Source organism: Neoarius graeffei, chromosome 10 (genome assembly GCF_027579695.1).
Source record: "Neoarius graeffei isolate fNeoGra1 chromosome 10, fNeoGra1.pri, whole genome shotgun sequence".
Classification (NCBI taxonomy): domain Eukaryota; kingdom Metazoa; phylum Chordata; class Actinopteri; order Siluriformes; family Ariidae; genus Neoarius; species Neoarius graeffei.
Genome location: NC_083578.1, coordinates 79,758,932 through 79,786,148, shown reverse-complemented (window position 1 = coordinate 79,786,148; position 27,217 = coordinate 79,758,932). Strand labels below are relative to the sequence as shown.

The following is a 27,217-nucleotide window of genomic DNA, read 5'->3' as shown; positions in this document are numbered from 1 at the left end:
GAGGGCATCTTCCATTTCAGGGGACCACCTCCTGATGGAGCTAGTTGTTGCAGGCTGCCTTTGAACCAGGAGGGTGTACTTCGACTGTAGAAGAACCAGGTTGTGGTCAGACTTCCCTAGTGGGGGGAGGGGTGTGACTCTGTATGCATCCCTCACATTAGCATACAGCAAGTCAATTGTCCTGTTGTTCCTTATTGGACAATCCACAGCCTGGTAAAAAGTAGCCAAAGTAGAGTCCAAAGTAGCGTGATTAAAGTCCCCAGAAATGATCATAAATGCCTCAGGGTGCTGTGTCTGCAGCCTTGCTGTGACAGAGTGAATCCTCTCACATGCAGCGGCTACGTCTGCCCTCGGAGGGATGTAAACACAGATGGCGATCAGGTGACTGAACTCCCTCAGCAAATAATATGGCCGCAGGCTAACGGCTAGCAGCTCCAAGTCCTAGCAACATAAAACTGTCCTGGGTTACACCAGCGGTTGTTAACATAAATGATGAGTCCCCCACCTTTGCTTTTCCCGCATGTGTTAGTGTCTCTGTCGGCTCTCACAGCAGTGAATCCCCGCAGGTCCATGTTAGCATCTGGTACAAGGTGTGTTAGCCATGTCTCCGTAAAGATAAATAAGCTGCTCTCCCGGTAAATCCGCTGGTTGTTCAGAGCGGAAAGCTCGTCGACTTTATTCGGCAGCGAGTTCACATTCCCCATGATGAGGGAGGGAATGGATGGTTTGTAGCACCACCGGTTGTCTGCTAGCCTAGCCTTTAGCTTAGCTCCAGCTATGCAGCCCCTGGGTTTCCTCCTCAGCTCAGCCGGGATGGGGTGTCGTATCCCGGCTTGTCCCATTGTTTTCAGGGCCAGCAGCTCCTCTCTCGAATAAGTGAGAAAACTGGCTCCTGGTTGCATGTTAAAGTTAAATATATCCATGTTATATAGTATAACACACTATGTCTTCGTAAGAAGAGCAGAAAAGTAAAAAAAAGGTGGAAAAAAGAGGTTTAAAGAGCTAAAAACTACAGAGCTACTGGAGAGGCAGCCATCTCACACAGCGCCCATTTCTGATACCAATCCAATGTTGCTTTAAATTTTGATTTTTAAAGGAAATGAATATGTTCTTAAACCTGAGTATCTGTTGTTATTTTGTGAATTCTTACCTTTATAACTTCATTGTACCTTAAGATATAAAACACTTAAGTTGTCTACTGGTAGTGTGCATGACGTAAGGGTTAGGGCTAGAAAACTAATAGTATACCTAGAAGGGTAAGTGTAGTATACTTCAAAACTAAAAAGTGGACTAGATGTATATAATCAGTAACTAATAGTATATTTCTAATATGCTATAAAGTATACTTTTATAAACTAAAAAGTGGACTAGAAGTGTGTAACGAGTAAACCAATAGTATATTTCCAGTATACTATGAAGTATGCTTTTGTAAACTAAAGAGTGGAATACAAGGATAGAACTAATAAACTATTAGTATTTAAGTTTACTTGTGGTATACTTGCAGTACAAAATAAAAAAAATACTTAGTTGTATACTCAGAGTTTACTTCTCTTAGACTTAAAGTATACTTTTTATAAACTAAAAGTGGACCAATTTAGTCCCAAGAAGTATTAGATTGGTTTACTTACAAGTATACTGTAAGTACATTGATATCAGTATACTTGGTACACAAAAGTATACTTAAGGAAATATAATTTAACTTTACTTAAGTATACTTAAGAAAATGAACTTGCAGTATACTTCTTTTTGATAAGGGCAGGCCTGAAAAAAGGTGTTTTCATTGTCATTGCCCTGATTTTACACCTGCCGAGTGGCATGTAATGTTTTTAGTTATGTGGCGCACATAAAATCATTTAATGTCTTGTAATAGACAGTGAAGGCAACAATATTGACTTCATTTCACACTTATCTAAGGGTTTCTGTTAATTAATGTGGTAAATCAGCCCTCAGGGTCTCGGATGACTGCTGAAGCTTCACGTCTTCCTGTAACACAATTCTACAATTCCATATGCCTGTTGAGTCTGTTGGTTTGAGAAGCAGCTTTGGGACCAAAAGGCTGCTGGTTTGATTCCCTGGACCAGCAGAAATGGCTGAAGTGCCCTTGAGCAAGGCACCTAACCCCTAACTGCTCCCCAGGCTGCTGGATAAGAGCGTCGGCTAAATGCCTGTAACGTAACTAGGAGTTCAGAAAGGCCTAGATGACTGAAAACATTCACAGATATCACTTGTCATCATTTCTGCTATAATGTGTCTAATATCTATTTCACACCACATTAATTTAAATCACTGAATGACATGTAGCCTAATTAAAGTCAATTATGCAACAGCACTCTTGAATTCCCAGATCTGGTTGGTCAGAAGGCATTGATTAATTTTCCAGAGCAGCAGATCACACAGTAGTATCAGGTTATATTACTGATATTACTCAGGCTAATAAATTATCGTTTCTGTAGTAACAGGTTATTCAAAGGGACTTGCAAGGCGGACTCATCATACACGTAGTGTTTTGTTTTGTTTTTTTAAATAAGGAAGAATGACTAATCATTGATATTGACTTTTTTTTGTCAGGAGACTCCATGGAACGTTTATGGAAGGAGTCTCCAGTGTCAGTGATTTAGAACAGTCAGTATTCAGGATGGAGGACTTTGTGCTTTGTAGTTTCTCAGGAACATGAGAAACTGCTTTTCTTGTCTTATTAACTTCATAAGAGAGATATGAAGAGAGGCTGGTGAGAGAACAACCGATTAGAGCTGCTTATGTGATAAGAAAAAATCTTGTTGGGAGGACGTTCGACAACATTAAAGGTTTAGTCAAGTTTATTTGTATGGCACTTTTAACAATAGACATTGTCGCAAAGCAGCTTTACAGAATTTAAATTACTTTAAACATGAGCTAATTTTATCCCTAATCTATCCCCAATGAGCAAGCTTGTGGCGACGGTGGCAAGGAAAAACTCCCTCAGACGACATGAGGAAGAAAGCTCGAGAGGAACCAGACTCAAAAGGGAACCCATCCTCATTTGGGTGATACAGTGGTGCTGGAAAGTTTGTGAACCCTTTAGAATTTTCTATATTTCTGCATAAATATGACCTAAAACATCATCAGATTTTCACACAAGTCCTAAAAGTAGATAAAGAGAACCCAGTTAAACAAATGAGACAAAAATATTATACTTGGTCATTTATTTATTGAGGAAAATGATCCAATATTACATATCTCTGACTGGCAAAAGTATGTGAACCTTTGCTTTCAGTATCTGGTGTGACCCCCTTGTGCAGCAATAACTGCAACTAAATGTTTCCGGTAACTGTTGATCAGTCCTGCACACCGGCTTGGAGGAACTTTAGCCCATTTCTCCGTACAGAACAGCTTCAACTCTGGGATGTTGGTGGGTTTCCTCACATGAACTGCTCGCTTCAGGTCCTTCCACAGCATTTCGATTGGATTAAGGTCAGGACTTTGACTTGGCCATTCCAAAACATTAATTTTATTCTTCTTTAACCATTCTTTGGTAGAACGACTTGTGTGCTTAGGGTCGTTGTCTTGCTGCATGACCCACCTTCTCTTGAGATTCAGTTCATGGACAGATATCCTGACATTTTCCTTTAGAATTCACTGGTAGAATTCAGAATTCATTGTTCCATCAATGATGGCAAGCCGTCCTGGCCCAGATGCAGCAAAACAGGCCCAAACCATGATACTACCACCACCATGTTTCACAGATGGGATAAGGTTCTTATGCTGGAATGTAGTGTTTTCCTTTCTCCAAGCATAACGCTTCTCATTTAAACCAAAAAGTTCTATTTTAATCTCATCCGTCCACAAAACATTTTTCCAGTAGCCTTCTGGCTTGTCCACGTGATCTTTAGCAAACTGCAGACAAGCATCAGTGTTCTTTTTGGAGAGCAGTGGCTTTCTCCTTGCAACCCTGCCATGCACACCATTGTTGTTCAGTGTTCTCCTGATGGTAGACTCATGAACATTAACATTAGCCAATGTGAGACAGGCCTTCAGTTGCTTAGAAGTTACCCTGGGGTCCTTTGTGACCTCGCCGACTATTACACGCCTTGCTCTTGGAGTGATCTTTGTTGGTCGACCACTCCTGGGGAGGGTAACAATGGTCTTGAATTTCCTCCATTTGTACACAATCTGTCTGATTGTGGATTGGTGGAGTCCAAACTCTTTAGAGATGGTTTTGTAACCTTTTCTAACCTGATGAGCATCAACAATGCTTTTTCTGAGGTCCTCAGAAATCTCCTTTGTTCATGCCATGATATACTTCCACAAACGTGTTGTGAAGATCAGACTTTGATAGATCCCTGTTCTTTAAAGGTCTCCTTGCATCATTTTTTCATTAATTGTGCGGTGGTCTCTAGTATGAATGAATGCCCTGTGAGCTGGTTTTGGTGAAAAAAACACTGTGGTTCTCCTGTTTCAGGCTGTTCTAGTTTGCTGGAGGAGTGGGTGGCGGGAGAACGACAGGATTTCAGCTCTTACTCATTAATATTCATGACATGTAAACATGTTACCTCTGGCTAACAGCACTGTGACGCTACCTCCAGTGAGTCAGAACAAGCGGATGTGGGTGTCTTACTACGGCGAGAGAGAAGGAACAAACCGCGAAGGGAAAAATATCACGCGCTGACGTCATTGAGGTGTGACGTGAGGAAATACGAAAGATTCAACAAATGTTTGGGTTTTTACTGAACAAACAAACGAATAAAATGAACGAGTGACTTAAAAAAAGAATGTGGGTGTCTTTGTAAAAACTGTTTTGATTGGCTATTATGGTCTCGACATCAATGTTTTGACCAATAACAATGTAGATAACACGAATTTTACATCACGTTCAACGAGATTTAAACGAGACTAAAGATGGCGACTTACAAATAATGTGTAAACATCGTTGGAGTTAATAAAGTTTGAACAGCATGAAGGAACATACCCCAACCCCCCGAAATTAATAAAAAAAAAATCTCAACGGATTTGGCATAATATAAAAAGGTCGTTTTTTACTCAGAAAAAGCAGAAAACTCTCATCCCTGCCTAGCTTGTGACCATGTCATGCATGCTAACGTGGAGAATATGAACATGCTATTTTATAACAAAAACCTTTGAACAAAAAGTTCATGTTTTACTTACAGCTTGTGAGCTGGTGGTCGATCGTCTTGACGGCACAGATCCAGGGATTAAATGCAACCTTGAAGCAAAACCACTACTGAAGGAACCGAAGTTTGAAAAGTCACTGTGGTTGAAATGATCAGAACACAGTACTAACGCTGCATTATACTTCGCTGGTGGTGTTCCAAAGATAAATTCCAACCATTTCTTCTTCAGCTCTTCTATCTTGGGCAAGAAATGCAACATTGATGTCTTACTGCCACAAATAACACAGGCACGAACTTGTTCAGACATGTTTTCAACTTGCTGTTAGGTCCTCTTCGTTAGCTACTGACGAGATGGGCTCTGCTCAGTGTTGCCAGATACTGCTGATGTTTTCCAGCCCTAAATATGTTAAAAACTGCCCAATCTGGCAACACTGGCTCTGCTATCTCTCCTCGCACTTAAATCCGAACTTCCTTCCCGTGGGCGGTCGCAAGCCAAGGTGGGCGAGGCCATGAATACTAATTTACGAAGTGACGTAAGATCGTATGGCTTTTTCAGATCTGCTCGTTTTTCCAACTATTTTCTTTCATAAGCTAATACAGGGAATGGGGGTAGAATTACATTTTCACATGCAGCATGCATATGCAACTCAGAGTGAACTATGGTATTTCAAAAAGAGCCAGTATTAAACGTTTTTGGTGGAAGGGCACCTTTAAATAAAACAGGGTGCCCACTCACACCTGATTGTCATCCCATTGATTGAAAACACCTGACTCTAATTTCACCTTCAAATTAACTGCTAATCCTAGAGGTTCACATACTTTTGCCACTCACAGATATGTAATACTGGATCATTTTCTTCAATAAATAAATGACCAAGTATAATATTTTTGTCTCATTTGTTTAACTGGGTTCTCTTTATCTACTTTTAGGACTTGTGTGAAAATCTGATGATGTTTTAGGTCACATTTATGCAGAAATATAGAAAATTCTAAAGGGTTCACAAACTTGCAAGCACCACTGTATTATACAGTTATGATAATGAAGATATGAAGTTTATTTTCGAGTGGTGAATGTATATTTTTCAACATGAGAAAATAAACTTCATATCTTCACACTAGCATGTAATGTTCTTTATATTGTATCAACACATCCCCCAAAAATATGCAAATTAATCAAAAGAATTTTAATCTTGAACCGGTTTGCCATTGACAACGTGCGTCTAGTCAGCGGGAAAACACTGGGAGTGACATCATCGGAGTGAAATATCGGGAATTATTATACACACAGGACACTTTTTCGACAGAATAAAAACTTGTATTCTATTCCCTTCTAGCGGGTTTAATTAATTTTTTTCGATAGCATTCAATATGTTAGCATATCGCTTATCCTACGTGTATTACGTCACTCTACCCAATGGAGAATGAGCGTTGAATATAGTTTACGATATCGCACGGTTGTCAAGACAACATGACGTCACACGTCGGAGATGTAAAACTTCCACACTAGCGAGCGACTGGGACGATTTGTAAACAAACAAGGCCGCCAGGTTTGCTTCATTAAATACGGAAGATTTTGAAAGAATTTTGAAAGAAAGACGCATTGAACACCTGAAAGGAATGTGTATGTATAATAATAATGATAATGGCTGGCTTTTTTTCATGGTGTATCATATATATTCCATTCAGGTACTCGTCTTCGACTCGTTCAGTATGATGCTAGCTGAATGGAATATAGTTGATATACCACTCAACGCCAGCCAATATTATTTAAATATGTCACTACAATCTGTGATGTACTTCATATGAAAAATACAAGTTTTTCAATATGAGAATATAAGCTTCATATCTTCAAGCCAACGTGTGATTTTCTTTTTATTATATAGACGCGTTCACAAACAAAAAGTACCCAAATTTATCAAAACAATACATCAGTTTCGTCACAAGTATTTCATGGTTTTGGTTCTCCATGTCTCAGATGGTGCTCGTATGAAAAATGAGTGGTGTATTTCCCAGTGAAACACTCGTGTCTATATAATATAATCATAATATTCCATTTTGTCCATGTCATTCAGCCCCTGTGTGTATTAATAGGTGCTTTTTCCATCACAGGAACTCAGTTAAGTTTTTATTAGTAGTTACTTTTCTGAGGAAAACAGATATGCCGGTAATTGGCTTGGAGCTTGCTGTACTGAATGTCACTGATGGGTCAAAACAAGCTTTTATCAGTTGTTAAAAAAAAACAAAAAAAAACAAACAAAAAAAACAATGCGTGAGTTGAAGGAGTCCATTTTATTGCTTCTAATGGCATTTTAATTGCAACACAAAAGTGCAAAATTGTAGTTTGTGTGCACTGCTATGTCAGTTAAATGCTGTGCACAGCTGGCTTAATACTGCACTTAAACTACATAACGGTGGCATATATTTATCCCAGGTAGTCAGGGCTGTAACCAGGGTCAACACTTTAGAGTGGGCCACATTACAGAGATGTGTCACAGTTATCATGCACAGTATCATGGCGCTGTCTGGGTACCACATTAAATACTCATTTTTAATGTTCTGCTTCTATTCTTCCATGAACTGTTTTTTTTTTTTCATTTATATAGCACCTGTCTAACACTCAAGGATACTATACACATAATGAAAAAATAGCACACTTTCACACAAAAGATAGTAGGCAGAAGAACGAGGAACTCGTTGAGAGAAAAGGTACATTTTAAGTTGACGTTTTTAAGGATCTGCCTCCAATTTATGTCAGTTTAGGTCAGAATTGGTGGACCTGAGAGTCTGAGTACGGGTGTAGTGCTGTAGTGCTTTGGAAGTGAAAAGCAGGAGTCTATATTTAATTCTTTGTGAAATGGGAGGCAGCAGAGAGGAACCGGCAAGGCCTTCTAGGCGTTCAGAGAAGCCCAAACATATCAGCATTTCAAATGCTGTATTTAATTTCTTTCATTCTTTCATAATTTCATGGTAATTATTCTCTTCTAATTCTAATTTGGCCTCATTTTCTATCAAATTTGCTTCAGAGATGAAAGGGTTACTGTCCTGAAAACATTAAAATCGAGTTATCCAGTGAGATTTTTTTGTTTGTTGTCTCTAGGCTGAGAAGAGTTTAGAGCCGGCTCACTCATTGGTTAGGACTTCATTGCCGGGACAGAAGGCCATGGCAGTGTATGTTTATGTAGGAAGTGACAGATGATTTAACCAATCAGATTTTGATTTAGAGTGGGAGGGACCAAAAATTTATCGTCCTTGCTCATGGGCACTTCAGCCCAAGGCTGTACCATGTTAGCCTAACCACATGTCTTTGAACTGTGGGGGAAACCGGAGCACCCGGAGGAAACCCACACAGACACAGGAGAACGTGCAAACTCCACACAGAAAGGCTCCTGTTGGCTACTAGGCTCTAACCCAGAACCTTCTTGCTCTGGGGCAACAGTGCCCAACCACTACACCACCGTGCCGCTGCAAGAGTTTGGAGCTGGCTCGCTCATTGGTTAAGACTTCATTACTGGAACAGAAGGCCATGGCAGTGTATGTTTATGTAGGAAGTGACAGATGAATTAACCAATCAGATTTTGATTTATAGTTGGAGGGACCAAAAATATATCGCCTTAGGCCTTCTTGAAGGCCAGCACTAGCTTAACTGTGAGTCGGCACCGTCAGCACAGCAGTTAAGTCACCTTTCAGCCGGTGTAGCGTTCATCAGTAGTATTAGCGAACGCTAATAAACCGGTCAAGCCAGTGCTATTGAGAGCAAGTAGCACAGGCTAATGACTGAGAAACTAAGCCCATGTTTACATTAGACCATATCAGCGGATCATCAGATTAGCGTTTTTAAAACGATTAGCGTGCACACAGCAACACCAATACACGATTTGCGTGCACACAGCAACACCAATACACGGATACGCTCGGCTCCGCAGGCATCCTGCGCTCCAAATCACTCCGCCCTGAACAGCGAGTGCCCTCTGGAGGGTGCGCGCTCCGGCCTTGCGCAGCTCACAGAGCGCGCGAGTGAAGTGCACAAGCAGTGATTCGGGACTGAGCCGCTGTGTGTGTGATCCCAGCGCATATCACTTACCACTTGCAAGTGGAAGGATGGCAAGCCTAAAGACAATCATAACTACACAATGGGCAGTATTTGCATCAGTATTTGCAGTATTTTCATACTTTTATACTCTTTAATGAAAGGTGATACAAGGCGGAAGTCCGCGCCGTTTTTCAGCAGTCGCGTCACATGACCAACGCCAGCGAATCAGGAAGGTGGATGTCACAGTGACGTTGTCCAATGACGACGCCAGCTAGAGCTCAGCACAGCGTATCCGCGTATTCTCAATATTTACACAGCACCGGAGCTGACACGATCTGGATTGAATACGTGGACCCTGGCGGATTCCCGTTTCCCGGCGTTTCCAGGCATTTTAATGTAAACGGACAGTGCATCCGTGAAGAAAACGAGACAGATACGGTCTAATGTAAACTTGGCCTAAGATTTCTGTCTCTAGACTCTTCTTCCACGCTGCACGCTCACAAAAGTATTTTTCACTCAGACTTAAGTATTCATTTCCCGATGTAATTTACTGAGTTACTTTTAAAATCAACATCAACAGCTACACACAACTGAGCGACCTGGCAGCCTGATGCTAATCCCTTGCAAAATCCTTTGCTCTGTTGCTTTTTTGGTGTCTGGCTAAGTTTTGGCTGAGCTCAAGTCCCAGCTCTAATGGTAACGGTTCGCCACTGGTAGGCAGTGTAACTGTTGCAGCACAGATGTAACGTGTGCTGAACGTTGGTATGATATAGGACTCTAGCAGCTGAATTTTAAATGTGTTTCAGTCTGTGTAGGTTTTTTTTTTCCAGAAATGCCAAAGAATTACAGTCATCTATGTGTAAGGTTATGACACTATGAGCCAGCATCTTTAAAAGTAACTTAGAGTCAAAGTTGGGCAATGTCACAGAGCTGTTATAAAGCAATGTTTGTGAGAGGCTTCATATAGGGTTCGAGTGGAAGTGTGTTCTCAAACTTTATACCTAGGTTGTGAACTATCTTGGTGACAGAAGTTTTACTAATGGCACAGTAAATGTCAGCAGAAAATTCTGGAGTTTTTAAAGATATGAGATTTATGGGTGACAGTTAAAATTTCTGTTTTATCAGGGTTTCACTTCAAGAAGTTGGAGTTGATCCATTATTTTATATTTGGAATATTTTCAGTTAATGAGGTGGGAGGAAGAGCCATGGTGAACCTATTAGTGGAATAAATTTGAGTGTCATCTGCATAATAGTGGAAGCTAAGCTGTGTTTGCAAGGGAAATGGTAAAATAGACAGGACCAAGGACCAAGTTTTACAACCCCGATTCCAAAAAAGTTGGGACAAAGTACAAATTGTAAATAAAAACGGAATGCAATGATGTGGACGTTTCAAAATTCCATATTTTATTCAGAATAGAACATAGATGACATATCAAATGTTTAAACTGAGAAAATGTATCATTTAAAGAGAAAAATTAGGTGATTTTAAATTTCATGACAACAACACATCTCAAAAAAGTTGGGACAAGGCCATGTTTACCACTGTGAGACATCCCCTTTTCTCTTTACAACAGTCTGTAAACGTCTGGGGACTGAGGAGACAAGTTGCTCAAGTTTAGGGATAGGAATGTTAACCCATTCTTGTCTAATGTAGGATTCTAGTTGCTCAACTGTCTTGGGTCTTTTTTGTCGTATCTTCCGTTTTATGATGCGCCAAATGTTTTCTATGGGTGAAAGATCTGGACTGCAGGCTGGCCAGTTCAGTACCTGGACCCTTCTTCTACGCAGCCATGATGCTGTAATTGATGCAGTATGTGGTTTGGCCTTGTCATGTTGGAAAATGCAAGGTCTTCCCTGAAAGAGACGTCGTCTGGATGGGAGCATATGTTGCTCTAGAACCTGGATATATCTTTCAGCATCGATGGTGTCTTCCCAGATGTGTAAGCTGCCCATGCCACACGCACTAATGCAACCCCATACCATCAGAGATGCAGGCTTCTGAACTGAGCGCTGATAACAACTTGGGTCGTCCTTCTCCTCTTTAGTCCGAATGACATGGCATCCCTGATTTCCATAAAGAACTTCAAATTTTGATTCGTCTGACCACAGAACAGTTTTCCACTTTGCCACAGTCCATTTTAAATGAGCCTTGGCCCAGAGAAGACGTCTGCGCTTCTGGATCGTTTTTAGATACGGCTTCTTCTTTGAACTATAGAGTTTTAGCTGGCAACGGCGGATGGCACGGTGAATTGTGTTCACAGATAATGTTCTCTGGAAATATTCCTGAGCCCATTTTATGATTTCCAATACAGAAGCATGCCTGTATGTGATGCAGTGCCGTCTAAGGGCCCAAAGATCACGGGCATCCAGTATGGTTTTCCGGCCTTGACCCTTACGCACAGAGATTCTTCCAGATTCTCTGAATCTTTTGATGATATTATGCACTGTAGATGATGATATGTTCAAACTCTTTGCAATTTTACACTGTTGAACTCCTTTCTGATATTGCTCCACTATTTGTCGGCGCAGAATTAGGGGGATTGGTGATCCTCTTCCCATCTTTACTTCTGAGAGCCGCTGCCACTCCAAGATGCTCTTTTTATACCCAGTCATGTTAATGACCTATTGCCAATTGACCTAATGAGTTGCAATTTGGTCCTCCAGCTGTTCCTTTTTTGTACCTTTAACTTTTCCAGCCTCTTATTGCCCCTGTCCCAACTTTTTTGAGATGTATTGCTGTCATGAAATTTCAAATGAGCCAGTATTTGGCATGAAATTTCAAAATGTCTCACTTTCGACATTTGATATGTTGTCTGTGTTCTATTGTGAATACAATATCAGTTTTTGAGATTTGTAAATTATTGCATTCCATTTTTATTTACAGTTTGTACTTTGTCCCAACTTTTTTGGAATCGGGGTTGTAATTTAATAAAATTTTTTATTTCTCTAGGTGACCTGTTGCTTTCTGAACTGCATTACATGATGTTATTCCATTAATCCTTTCACCACTGCAAACCGCAGTCCGGAATATATGGAATTTTTCAACACGACAGACCATGAAAGCAGTCTCGTGTGTTGGCCGTCTCATTGTAGTAGGGAAAACCCCGGTATATTGTATATGCTGATTTGTTGAGAAGTCAGATTCCCTGGGATTTCCTACGACATAATTAAGAGAAGCACAATGTGATTTTATTACCTCGCCTGCGATGGAGTAAGTGGGGCGAGGTATTGTAATCAGTCCGGTTTGTTTGTTTGTTTGTGTGTCTGTTTGTTAACCATCTAGCATCTAGACGGTTGCACCAATTGACTTCAATTTTTCAGGGGAGGTGGGCAATGGTCCATAGATTACCTGATTAAATTTTGGGGGTAATCAGGTCAAGGTAAGGTCAAGGGAAAGGTCAACCTTTCAGTCAAAATAACATAATTTTATATTATAACTCCAAAACGGTTGCTGATATACAGATGTTTACTCTTATGAGCATATAGGAACTCCAATATGGCCTTTCATGTGGCACCATAATCTTTGACCTTGAGTGACCTTGAATAGTCAAACTCAAGGTCACAGATTTTCAGAGGGCTGTAACTTTAAAATGGTTCATGATAGACAGATGTTTACCCTTATCAACATATAAGAAGTCCCATATGGGCTTTCAGTTGCTGCCATGACCTTTAACCTTGAATGACTTTGAAATGTCAAACTAAAGGTCATGGATTTTCATAACACTATAACCTGACAGCTGATGATTGAGAAATATTACCATTATCAACATATAAAATAAGTGCTGCTGGGCGAGGTTTGTTTTGCCTGGCAACACTTGTGTTAGAGTTACACATCTTTCTTTTGGTAAATGTTAGTGAATAAAACACAAATTTACCCGTGCTCAACTTATCATCATAAGTGTTACATATTCTTGAAACGGTACAAATATGTCACTATGGCACACACTCAAGTTCACTATATTTTCTTTTTAAATTATGTACTGGTTTATATTGAATTTATCACAATGTTACTTAGTGTTAATGGTATTTCTTATATAAAGTTATATAGTGTACAGCAGGGGTGTCCAAACTGATCCATAAAGGGCCGTGTGGCTGCAGGTTTTCATTCCAGCCATGCAGCAGCACACCTGACTTGGCTCATTCAATCAACTGAACTGTCTTCACACAGTCAAATACTTGCAGCCACACCCACCCTTGATTAAAGGGTGGGTGTGTCAGTTGATTGAATAAGCCAAATTAGGTGTGCTGCTGCATGGCTGGAAAGAAAACCTGCAGCCACACGGCCCTTTATGGATCAGTTTGGACACCCCTGGTGTACAGTATATCTCACTCACTTCTTCCAGCTTGTCCCACTTATGTATGTGGGGTCGTTGCCATTTAGACCCTATTGATCCACATGTCATATTAATTGGAGCATAGTTTTATGCTGGATGCCCTTCCTGCCACATCTTTCCCATTTCCAGGCTTGGGAAACAACCATTCACACCTATGGACAATTTAGAGTCACCAATTAAACTAACCTGCATGTCTTTGGGGGAAACTGGAGCATCCGGAGGAAACCCACACAGACACAGGGAGAACATGTAAACTCCACACAGAAAGGCCCCCGTCAGCCACTGAGCTCGAACCAAGAACCTTCTTGCTTTGAGGTGACAGTGCTAACCACTACACCACCGTGCCACCCATATAGTATATATAGCAGTCTGTATATGAAGTTACACAGTGGTGAAAGAGTTAATATAACACCTCAAATTGCGCTATGTTATGCTTGTAATATGTTAGAATTGAGAAATGTTACACAATCCAACAACTTAATTTTTGAAATAACATTTAAGTGTTTATTTATAGCAAGCCAATCTGGCAAACCTAGTCCTACCTGTTACTAATTTGTATGCCTGAAATACCCTTAAAAGGTACTTTAACCAGGAAGGAAGCTATTGAAGAAAACTATTTCTTACATTGCTGCAATGACCTGGCGACTTGTCCAGGGTGTACCCTGCCTCTCGCCCATAGTCAGCTGGGATAGGCTCCAGTTTGCCTGCGACCCTGCACAGGATAAGCGGTTATGGATAATGGATGGATGGATTTCTTACACTGGACCTTGTTGTGACCTTGACCATTTTTTTGATCAGTTTCAAAATCTAATCTGTTCATTTGCTGGTTAAAGTCCATCCATCCATCCATCCATTATCTGTAGCTCCTTATCCTGTGCAGGGTCGCAGGCAAGCTAGAGCCTATCCCAGCTGACTATGGGCGAGAGGCGGGGTACACCCTGGACAAGTTGCCAGATCATCACAGGGCTAACACATAGAGACATACAACCATTCACGCTCACATTCACACCTACGGTCAATTTAGAGCCACCAATTAACCTAGCCTGCATGTCTTTGGACTGTGGGGGAAACCAGAGCACCTGAAGGAAACCCACACAGACACGGGGAGAACATGCAAACTCCACACAGAAAGGCCCTTGTCGGTTGCTGGGCTCGAACCCAGAACCTTCTTGCTGTAAGGTGACAGTGCTAACCACTACACCGCCATGACGCCCTGGTTAAAATCATAATTCCATATAGATCCTCCACACATTCAACCACTTGTTCTTGACCCCTTATAACTCACATTTATCTGATATGTTCTCATATAGCCTCACATTTTTAATCATAGTTTTGCCACTAATATAGTATGTGTGTTGCATACCTCTCAATGTAATCCAGAAGGTAGTTCAGAAGAACAGTTTGGCGCCGGATTCTGGTGCCAATCTGACAGATCCCCCTTTAAAGCACAGCTTGTGACGTGTCTACCTTGGACTCAAGGGGGTCATGGACTGGTCATCCATGTGCCACCCACAGCAAAGGCAGAGATGGAGGTGCTGAACCTGGTAAAGCCAGAGGGAGAAGCAGTGTCTCCCTACACAGGCGGGAGGAACAATGTCACAAGAGGGGCAAGGTGGAGGGGCAACGATGACCTTGCGAGAGTCTGAGTTCAAGACAGATCAGACCTCAGAGACACTGCCTGCAGCTTGTGGGGCCTCTGCCTCATAGTCTAGTTCAAGCATCACTTGCCTGGTCACTTCTTGTGCCTCTGGTCTGAGCATGGTGTTAGAGGCCACCATGTTGGTCTTTGATATGAGTGTCTCTGTAAGACTGTGGTGCTTTCTGAGAATTAGAGTCCGTGACACGACAGTTAACTCATCCCAGCCATCTGGGCTACTGATTTCTTGCATATTGCAGTGGTTGTACCATTTTATCAATTTTATTAGTTTTTTAAAAATAGAATAATTAATGAATTTAGGGCCACGTGGCCCTAAATTCTCGGCTATTTTTTCCTGCTTCACCATGACCCAATTCAAGATACTACGTCATGCATCACGTGGTGGGCTTTCCCCGTTTGCGCAAGGCATTGTGGGATACAAATTTGAAACAGGAGAGGAAAATGGAGGACGTGAGTGTGCGAATGAAATGCAAAAGACCGACTACAGTAACGGAAAGCGAGAAGAAAAGACGTTATGTTATATGTGTAACAGAATATATTACACTATTTTGTTTGTATTTTGTTTTATGAAGCAGTCTCACATAACATTTTGTTAAGGGTCATGAGTAGATTGGTTCCGGGGGTAAAGTGACCAAAGGGGGGAGGAAAAAAAAAGGAGGGACACGCGAGATGAAAAAAAAAAGACGGGAGAAGAGTGAAGTTGTATGTACGTGTTCAGTCTGCAATAAACGGCATTTCTATAAACCACCTGTAGCCCGTGTGTTCCACGCCCGGTGAGAAGGACGAGAGTTTCCACAAACATGTGCCAACTTAGAGGGTTACATATGCAAAGGAAAGGAAACACAGGACCAAACTAATAAATATCGGCGGTCAGCGAGCACTTCGGTGTGATCAGCTGTTCATTTATTAACATTATGATGTAACGGTCAGTGCACGGTCAAAGGTAAAACTGCGCATGCACACACACACACACACACACGGACTTCCTCTGTCTGCTTGACTGCGCGACACAAACAATTTCATGCACATTGTTTGCAAGGGAATCCCCTCAAATTTCAGAGGGAACTAAATTTCACTGATTTTATGAAATCAAAAGGTCGTCTAGCTTTAAGAGGAATAAAACACTTCAGCATGCACTGTTATTGGAAAAGAATGAACTCTGCTTCTTGTCGAGCCACATCTCACCACTCCATCATTGGTTAGTTTCATATAAAAGCACACACAGGTCCTGTTTTGTTCTTTATGTTCTTGATATACAGTGGTGCTTGAAAGTTTATGAACCCTTTAGAATTGTCTATATTTCTGCATAAATATGACCTAAAACATCATCAGATTTTCACACAAGTCCTAAAAGTAGATAAAGAGAACCCAGTTAAACAAATGAGACAAAAATATTATACTTGGCCATTTATATATTGAGGAAAATGATCCAATATTACATATATGTGAGTGGCAAAAGTATGTGAACCTTTGCTTTCAGTATCTGGTGTGACCCCCTTTGTGCAGCAATAACTGCAACTAAACATTTCCGGTAACTGTTGATCAGACCTGCACACCGGCTTGGAGGAATTTTAGCCCATTCCTCCGTACAGAACAGCCTCAACTCTGGGATGTTGGTGGGTTTCCTCACATGCACTGCTCGCTTTAGGTCCTTCCACAGCATTTGGATTGGATTAAGGTCAGGACTTTGACTTGGCCATTCCAAAACATTAACTTTATTCTTCTTTAACCGTTCTTTGGTAGAACGACTTGTGTGCTTAGGGTCATTGTCTTGCTGCATGGCCCACCTTCTCTTGAGATTCAGTTCATGGACAGATGTCCTGACATTTTCCTTTAGAATTCACTGGCATAATTCAGAATTCATTGTTCCTTCAATGATGGCAAGCCGTCCTGGCCCAGATGCAGCAAAACAGGCCTGAACCATGATACTATCACCACTATGTTTTACAAATAGGATAAGGTTCTTATGCTGGAATGCAGTGTTTGCCTTTCTCCAAACATAATGCTTTTCATTTCAACCAAAAATTCTATTTTGGTCTCATCCTTCCACAAAACGTTTTTCCAATAGCCTTCTGGCTTGTCCACATGATCTTTAGTAAACTGCAGACGAGCATCAATGTTCTTTTTGGAGAGCAGTGGCTTTCTCCTTGCAACCCTGCCATGCACACCATTGTTGTTCAGTATTCTCCTGATGGTGGACTCATGAGCATTTTAACATTAGCCAATGTGAGAGAGGTCTTCAGTTGCTTATAATTTATCCTGGGGTCCTTTGTGACCTCGCCGACTATTACACGCCTTTCTCTTGGAGTGATCTTTGTTGGTCGACCACTCCTGGGGAGGGTAACAATGGTCTTGAATTTCCTCCATTTGTACACAATCTGTCTGACTGTGGATTGGTGGAGTCCAAACTCTTTAGAGATGGTTTTGTAACCTTTTCCAGCCTGATGAGCATCAACAACACTTTTTCTGAGGTTCTCAGAAAAACGCAGCACGGTGGTGTAAGTGGTTAGCACGGTCACATCACAGCAAGAAGGTTCTGGGTTCGAGCCCAGCGGCCGACGGGGGCCTTTCTGTGTGAAGTTTGCATGTTCTCCCCGTGTCTGCGTGGGTTTCCTACGGGTGCTCCGGTTTCCCCCACAGTCCAAAGACATGCACTTAGGTTAATATGGGATGGCCTTGGGCTGAGGTGCCCTTGAGCGAGGCACCTAACTCCCAACTGCTCCCCGGGCACTGTTAGCATGGCTGCCCACTGCTCTGGGTATGTGTGTGTGTTCACTGCTTCAGATGGGTTAAATGCAGAGAGGAATTTCACAAGTGTGTGATGAATAAAGTTGTGCTTTCTTTCTTTTCTTTTTTCTCAGAAATCTCCTTTGTTCGTGCCATGATGCACTTCCACAAACATGTGTTGTGAAGCTCAGACTTTGATAGATCCCTGTTCTTTAAATAAAACAGGGTGCCCACTCACACCTGATTGTCATCCCATTGATTGAAAAACACCTGACTCTAATTTCACCTTCAAATTAACTGCTAACCCTAGAGGTTCACATACTTTTGCCACTCACAGATATGTAATATTGGATCATTTTCCTCAATAAATAAAAGACCAAGTATAATATTTTTGTCTCATTTGTTTAACTGGGTTCCTTTATCTACTTTTAGGACTTGTGTGAAAATCCGACGATGTTTTAGGTCATATTTATGCAGAAATATAGAAAATTCTAAAGGGTTCACAAACTTTTTCAAGCCCCACTATATTTTATACTCTAGCAGAAATATTAACCTTCACTCAGCTTCCTTAATTGGGATCTTCAAAGTTCCTCATGAATGAAATCATGGGACTGGGAAGAACATTGGAATATTTACTCGCTAATATTTAATATTACAAGAAATATTTATTTTCCAAATTTGTTGTCACTCCTGTTGCTGCAAGTGTAAAACAGGAACTCATCCAGAAACTGTGTAGTTCTCGTTTTAGATAATCAGGAAACTATTTGCTTCCTCAGAAGGTTTCAGAAGCTCAGTGGAAATGTGCCTAGCTTGATAAACGTCACACTCTAACAGGAAAATTCAAAACTCTTGCAAAACTGCTTGACAGTGTGTCTCAGCTATCTGCTGAAGTGCAGCTTGGCTTTGATGCAGAATGTACGGTATGTGGTAAGTCTATTATGGCTCTGAGGCGTCTGTGTACAGTATGTATACATTGGGCTGGGTGCTGAAGCTGTGTTGCACCATGTGCCTGTCTTAATCACATGCTTCTGTGTGAAGTGTTGACCAAGCAGAAGCCATCATCATCATCATCATCACTGTATCATCGTCATCTAGTGCTCTCAGCTCTTTGCATTTGCATTTTAGCTAGGCTTGAGCAACCCCAAGAGAGAAAAGAGAGGGTGAGGTAAAGAGAGAGAGAGAGAGAGGTGGAGAGTTAGATAGAAAAAAGGATTAGGAGACAGTCCATGTAAACTCTGATGAATAGCAATAAGCTTTGGAGCTCTGTAATCAGCAGCTGCTTAGCAGGAAGGAGAAGTGACGCATACGGCTCATGAGTTCGTTCTTTCTAAAGAGATTTCTGACTTCCATCATCTCCACTCACTCCGAATTTCTCCACAGCCTGATTAAAGCTATTAGAGTACTCACAGTCACGGCTTCCAGATGACCTCAGGCCCTTCTGTCTCTCATTTTCTCAGAGAAAGGCATCTGATTGGGGCTTTATTCCTACTGATCACGGTGAATTACGGTGCCCTTGAGAATGACGTCCTTCGAAAAATCCAATCTTGAAAGTAAGAGTTTTCGGTGATTCATCGCTGTTCCACCGTTCTATTACAGATATAAAAATCTCCTTTCATCACACCTCTGCTGGCCCTTCAACAGTAACAGAGAAGATTAATTAATGCTGTAAATCAGCTCTTTATCCCCGGCAGGAATGGCCAGACTATAAAGAGATACTCTTGACTCTCTCCTTTCCAGCAGAGGGACAGACAGAATGAGGTTCTAAAGAGATGCTTTTTAATTTTGTCCTGAATTATGGCTACATGTGAACAGAGAACCATCTCACACCCACACAGACTAATATTTCTATTGCTGTACTTGTGGGGACAGAATGTTCACATAAACACATTAAGATGACAAGATGACTTGTGGGGCCCAGTGCTGGTCCTCAAGTTTACATTCTGACATGTTCTCTCTCTCTCTCTAACACACACACATGCGCACACACCACATTGCTCCTTTTTGGCCAAAGCTAGGATTAGAACAAGGCTTCTAGTTAGAGACTTAAGGGCTCTGCATGCTCTTGCGACAAGGCTTTCGCAGATAGCTTTTCGCAGACAGTTGTAATTTATCGTTGAGCAGGGAGTAATAGGCGTGCGCGATGTTATTCACCACCACAACGCAAGGGGGCGCGAAGTCGCGAAATCGCTAGGAGTAGTTGGTGGGTGTGGTTAGTGGAGTGTTTATCCTCCGGTTACTTATAATGACTAGAACTGGAGTCGTATAGATGTACGTACTTCCTCACTTCCTCGATCAACCGCTCTTCGTGCTGCTCCATCTTTGCTTGTGTTTTTAAAAATGGCGGTCGTGAAACCAAACCAAACCGGGAAAGTAGGGAAGCGGAAGTGCGTGTACAGCGGATGTAGAGTGGACCAATCAGAGCCCTCTTGTCTGCGACGCTGTCTGCGAGGCTGTCTGCGGTGGTCACAATTTTTGGGAGGTGTGCGCAGAGCGTCTACGAAGGGGGGGGGGCTTCGCAGACGCCATCTGCGACGCCATCTGCGACGCCATCTGCGAGGACTGGGTTGTCAGCATAAATTGGCCTTTAGATTTGCTTTAAAGGAATCGAGATGAGTTTAGTGTGTGAACAGGTGAACACCAGGCTAGCGAATTAAAAGGTCAATACAAGCACACACTAGCCCTGTGACAGAGTGGCAGACTGCCCCGGGTGTACCCCACCTATCACCCCAAGTCACATGGGATTGGCTTCCTCCGCAACCCTGACGGATAATCAGTATAGAAAATGGATGGATTCAAACACACACCAATCCATTACGAAGTATCCCAATCAACTGAGATCATCCTGGAAATGCTGGATCAGGTTCAGATGGAAGTTTCCAGTCCAGTCCATGGGTGTATTTTTCAAATAAAAGTTGTGATGTTGACTGACAGTTTGCCCGATGCAAATCTTTATATCCATTCTAAGGCTGTTCATTGGTCTGGTTCCTTCCAAGCAGGTTTTCGATTTGGAAAAGCACTTCAAGTGCTTCAACTCCATCTCCAAAAGTGATATGGAGTGTTTATTCTGTTTAAACCAATGTTTTTGGTTGTTGTTGTTGTTGTTTTTTAAAGACATTAAACTGTTTCAGGCAGCACAGTGGTGTAATGGTTAGCACTGTCACCTCATAGCAAGAAGGTTCTGGGTTCGAGCCCAGTGGTCGACAGGGACCTTTCTGTGTGGAGTTTGCATGTTCTCCCCGTGTCTGTGTGGGTTTCCTCTAGGTGCTCCAGTTTCCTCCACAGTCCAAAGACATGCAGTTAGGTTAATTGGTGGCTCTAAATTGACTGTAGGTGTGAGTGTGAATGGTTGTTTGTCTCTATGTGTCAGCCCTGTGATGATCTTGCGACTTGTCCAGGGTGTACCCCGCCTCTCGCCCATAGTCAGCTGGGATACGCTCCAGCTTGCCTGTGACCCTGTATATAGGATAAGTGGTTATGGGTAATGGATGGATGGATGGATAAACTGTTTTGTTGAAGTAGAGTGGCTCAAGCTATTAATTGCATTACAGGCATTTAACAGAAGCTCTTATCCAGAGCAATGTACAGCATACCCAGAGCAGCCTGGGTAGCAGTTGGGGGTTAGGTACCTTGCTCAAGGGCACTTCAGCTATTCCTGCTGGTGCAGGAAATTGAACTGGCAACCTTTTGGTTCCAAAGCTGCTTCTCTAACTATTAGGCCATGGCTTCCCCAACTCAATTTTCTTAACTTTTTTAGTCTATCAAACTTTGTATTTCTTGTTATTTGGTTCTCACTGCAATCAGGGTATTCCTTAAACAGTCAGTGTAAACTTTAGCTTAGCTAATAACCATTTTAAAATTGCTTGCCCAATATGATTGAGATGGTACAATGACGTGACAAAAATCTGCAACATCGAAGCTTTTCTTTATCAAACAGAACTGTGGGTGGTAGAAATGGGCAACTGGACTTGCTTGAAGATTCTTGAAAATGTTTCACCTCTCGTCCAAAAGGCTTCCTCAGTTCTGTCTGACTAATAGGGAGTACTCCCTATTAGTCAGACAGAACTGAGGAAGCCTTTTGGACAAGAGGTGAAACGTTTTCAAGAATCTTCAAGCAAGTCCAGTTGCCCATTTCTACCACCCACAGTTTACTATGACCTGGATGATTGAGAATCTTCACAGACATGTTTATCAAACAGACAATCACAAAACTTGCACTTTTATCCATGTCTACTCCAACTGAGTGTTTAATCAGCACCCTGCAAAAGTTACCCCACTGAAAAACCATGAACAGTCCAGCCGATAATTGAAGAGCACTTTTATAGTATCATAACCCAAAACTTAATGCTCATAAATAGTGACGGAAGTTACAGCACATCATCCTCACACACTTTTAACGGATCAGAACGGGGTGTTGGCCGATACTCAAACCTTAAAGTTTTATGCCATCCGAACCGCCTTGTCTCCCTTTCTCTGTAGAGTGTGTGGGTCTTTGTGGTCACTTGAATATCTGATTTTAAGTTCTCCTAGGAAACAAGAAGTGTCAGAAATACCCTGATGAGCATTTAGGCCTGTCAGCAAGAGCAGTCTGCTGTGTCTCGACACAACAGAGAGAGCAGGAAGCAGGGCACCTGGTCAGAGTTACCTCAAGTGGAACGCAAAAACAGCCATTTGTTAAAGGAACAACACATTTGAAAATCTGCATCACTGCATTCATGTAAATGCAGGACTGTTTGCAAAGAACTGGTTGGCAATTTTGGCATTCAATTGGTTTCTGCTTTGTGAAATCGACAGAACAGTGAGTTAATGGCTTTCCTGCAAGTGGGTTGAAACGTATTAGCAATGCAACACCAAATCTTCCACTTTGCAAAGCAAAATGAGGACTTCTTATGAAAGTGAGGTTACCATTCAAGCTCGAAGTACAAGCATCTTGTTGGCAGACTTAGAAGCGTGGCCAAATCTAATTCAAGCATGAAGTTGGGCAGTTGATGATTAAGGACCTTAATACGTCTCTTTAGCTTTGCTGTGGTTTCAAATCACAATGTATTGATCATCAGCACAATGCTGTTAAAGTATCTCTGTGCCAAAGATTCGTTCATTCACCTTCAATAACACCTTCAATTCTGGTCAGGATTGAAATCAGGGTGAGCCTATCCCAGGAACACTGGGTATAAGGCAGAAATACACTCTGGATGGGATGCTAGTTCATCACTGGGCACCATACACTATTCACAACTATGGGGATTTAGCATAACTAATCCACCTACCAGCATGTTTTTGGTGTCTTTTGGAGATGGGAGGAAACCAGAGAACCTAGAGGAAAGCCATGAGGGCATATGCGAAACCTGAAGAGTAACCCAAGCTCAGGAACAAATTGGGTACTCTAGAACTATAAGGCAGGCAACTTGTGGTGTTGTCAAGACCACCTAAACTGAGACCAAGTCATGACCAAGACCAAAGTGTATTGAGACCGAGACAAGACCAAGACTTTGTGAGGTTGAGATCAAGTCAAGACCAAGGCATGGCGAGACCGAGTCAAGACCAGGACAAGACCAGTGGATATGAAAGGGGGATGGAGAGCAGTGACAGCTGTTAATAGTAAAGAAAATTTTGAATTAGCAATGAGTTGCACTTGAAGCAGGAAGTTTTACATCCAATCACAGTAACAATGTTAACACATAAATCAGACAATGCACAGGCAATTTAGTGAAATCCCCATAGTTGTGGTCTTGACTGGTCTTGAAATAAAATCCTGAGTCCTCGATATCCGAGACTGAGAAAAGCCCGAGTAAAAATACAGTTGATTCCAAAATGAGATCGAGACCTTCAGAAAGTGGTCTTGAGACCAAGACTGGTCTCAAGTACTCCAACACTACGGGCAACACTACCCAGTGCACCACCATGCTGTCAGACATGACTAAACAAATCTAAGAATTAAATAGTGTATGCTAAAAGTGGTGATTCATCTTGAGTCATATATTCAGTTGGGAGGATCTCACAACAAAGATATGAAACTCTGGGCTTCTCATATGGTGGCAGCTTTGCTTGAGGTGTTGACATACAACAATGCAACAGTTTATGTTTAATGATTTTTATTGTGTCACAGACTATCATTGGACAACGACCAAACAATTTTGCATGAGGATATACAGGATGTTATATGTACTCGTGTCATATTGCTGTAGATTTTTTTTTTCATTGCATCTGGGACCTTAGTGTTATGAACCATGAGTCACTGTGTATTTCTCTGACAGCCCTGAGGTGTGTCTGAATTTTGACTGCACACTATAGTGTTGATTAAATATTGCACTGTTAGTCTCTACAGCATTTCAGAAAACGCCAGCCCAAATTTTAATGCTGCCATGGTGCTGTGTGTTGCTGTTGCATTTTTATGCCTGAGGAGGTAAAAGTGTGGTCTAGCACAGCCAAGCAGGAATTTCATTATTACCGAGAATGAATAAAAATGTTTCTTTGCAAAGCAAATAAAAGCACTGCTCATTTATTTGCTGCCTGTAGTCATTTCTAACCAGTTTATTTGCGTGTTGGTCACACAGGTCAGTTGGCGGTGGGCACGTGTGAGATTGTGATGTTAAACAGAGACAGCAGTCAGCCCAAGCGCACCATCGCCAGACAGACGGCCCGCTGTGCCTGTCGGAGAGGCCAGATCGCAGGCACCACACGGGCAAGACCAGCATGTGTGGACGGTAAGGATAAATAGAAAGAGTCACCAACCCATCACTTAGTGAAGCACAATTTAACAAGACGAAGCAAAAGACTGCAGCCTGGGAGACACATTATCATTTCTCTACTGTAATTCACTAGTTCCCAAGCCATTCCTTGGGAACCTCCAGATGATCCATTTTAAGATCCCAACATGAATAAAACAAGCAATTAGGAGCAATGAATACAAGGTACAAGTGTGCTAAGAGTTGAGGAAAGGCAACAGTGAGCACAACTGCAGCAAAACGAACACCCTGAGGACCTAACTAGGAAACATGGTTTTGTTAGAACAGTTAAAAAAGGCTACTAGCTACAAGATAATATTAGAATTTTTGGCTAGCATTACCCTTGCTTCCTAGCTAACATATTTACATGCCTTCCATATAGCACTTTTTTTTTAGATACTTAGGTTCTTGAATTCTCATCTCAAACATAGTTTTGGCCCCTTTCGTGTTCCATAGCTTGTCCTCCCATTTTGGAGCATCTTGGCTTTCCACCTCTTCCTGTTCTTGTTTGCCACTCACACCTTTTGTAATTGGTGTAGTGGTTAGCACTGTCACCTCACAGCAAGAAGGTACTGGGTTCAAGCCCAGCGGCTGGCGGGGACCTTTCTGTGTGGAGTTTGCATGTTCTCCCCATGTCAGCGTGGGTTTCCTCCGGGTGCTCCGGTTTCCCCCACAGTTCAAAGACGTGCAGTTAGGTTAATGTGGGGCGGCCTTGGACTGAAGTGCCCTTGAGTAAGGTGCCTAACCCCTAACCGCTCCCCGGGCACTGTAGTGTGGCTGCCCACTGCTCTGGGTGCATGTGTGTGTGTTCACTGCTTCATATGGGTTAAATGCAGAGGATGAATCTCACTGTGCTTGAAGTGTGCAAGTGACAAATGAAGGTTTCTTCTTCTAATTAGCTCCGCATGTTCCTTAGTTTCCAACTTCCTTATTTGTTCCTCAGCCTGAGGTTTTGTGTTTCTCAGAATTTCAAAAATCACTTTCAAAGTCTGCATCCTTAACCCTATGAACCCGAGTCTCTTCAGCGTAATTTAAGTAAATTTACTTTGAAGCTCTTATATACATCATTATTAGTGCTAGCCATATCTGTTGTATCTTTTTTTTCAGAACAGATTTATTCCATTGTTTGATATGATAATACTTGCACATCTTTTAATATTGACTTTTTGTATAAATGGGGGAAAAAAGATTGCATCTTATGAAATAACATTTTTATATGTATTTCACTATAAAATGCTGGCAATCGAGAGATCTTTTTCAAAATTGTGCAGGGGAGATTGTCTGGAGTCTGGCTATATAAGAACCATGATGGTGGGGAAACTCAGTGTCTTAGTAATTTGTAAAAAATATGTGCTTATTGTCTACGGAAATAAATGGCATTGTTTTTTTTTTTTGCTGTGAATTCAAAACCAGATTACTCGAAATGCTTTGTCGCACAGAGAAACAACGAGCATCATTGGAAACAATGTTATGAAACTATATGTTATATAGCCGTATGGGGAAGTCATGGCCTAATGGTTGGAGAAGCAGCTTTGGGACCAAAAGGTCACTGGTTCGATTCCCTGGACCAGCAGGAATGGCTGAAGTGGCCTTGAGCAAGGCACCTAATCTCCAACTGCTCCCCAGGCTGCTCTAGATATGTTGTGTGTTGCCCTGGATAAGATTGTCTGCAAAATGCCTGTAATGTAACGTAATGGACTTTGTGACTTCTTCAACCGAGAAGCAAGAGTGTGAGGAAATTGGTAAAGATGTTACTTTGCAGAAGTTTGATCTGTTTTCATAATGTGATTATTTCAGTATGAGCGTACTTCAAAAAGTTCTCGCTGTCACCCAGTAACAAGGTAACTCACATTTTGGGGCAGACTGTATACTATAAAGCTTTATATCACAGTCCATAAAACCTCAAATGAAAGAAGTGATCAAAGAAAAAAGAAGAGGAATGCTTCAAGTTGGCAAGCTGTTACTCCAGGACAGTGCGTCCGTCCATATAGGACAGATGGCTGTGGCAGAAGCAGCCAAATGTGGCATTGAACTGTTGCCCTGTACATCTTACTCACTCGACCTGGCACCCTCTGACTTCTATCTGCTTCCCAAACTGAAATCCCACTCGCATGGTCACCATTTTCAGAGTGATGATGAAGTCATCCATGCCGTTGAGGAGGATCTGGAGGCTTCAGATGTGACCTTCTTCCACAAAGGGATAGCGAAGCTTGAACATCGGTGGACCAAGTGCATTGAAGTTAAAGGAGACTATGTTGAAAAATAATGCAAGAACAATCTTCTGTGATGTTTTTTGGGTGAGGCCGGGAACTTTTTGAAGTACCCTCGTATGTACAAATACTGTACAAATGTGACGACCATCATTACAAAGCTCCAGTTCTGCTCTTTCTTGCGGTATGTGTTTTGTATCTATGCATTGACGAGTTCATGAGTAATTCAAATCAAGAGTAATGGGTGTGGAGATGGATGCAGAGCTGTATGCAGGTTATAACTATGATTTAAATTTGATGTGAATTCAAAATGTTTCTCTCTTTGTTGAATAGACAAGGGGCTAGCTTAATTGGAATGGTCAAGTTGTGCCGTTTCACGTGATATGCTGCGATAAATACTTTGTGAATTCAGAGTCAGTCGGGTTCTAT

General features: G+C 41.8%; 1 protein-coding gene across 1 annotated transcript in view; it reads left to right on the top strand.

Moving 5' to 3' along the window:
- Window positions 1-27,217, top strand: part of tafa5l (TAFA chemokine like family member 5, like) — a 209,855-nt gene that overhangs the window by 55,884 nt on the left and 126,754 nt on the right. Inside the window, exon 2 of the mRNA XM_060930913.1 lies at window positions 24,408-24,557. Coding sequence (XP_060786896.1) covers window positions 24,408-24,557 — 150 coding nt within the window. The remainder of the gene's footprint in view (window positions 1-24,407; window positions 24,558-27,217) is intronic.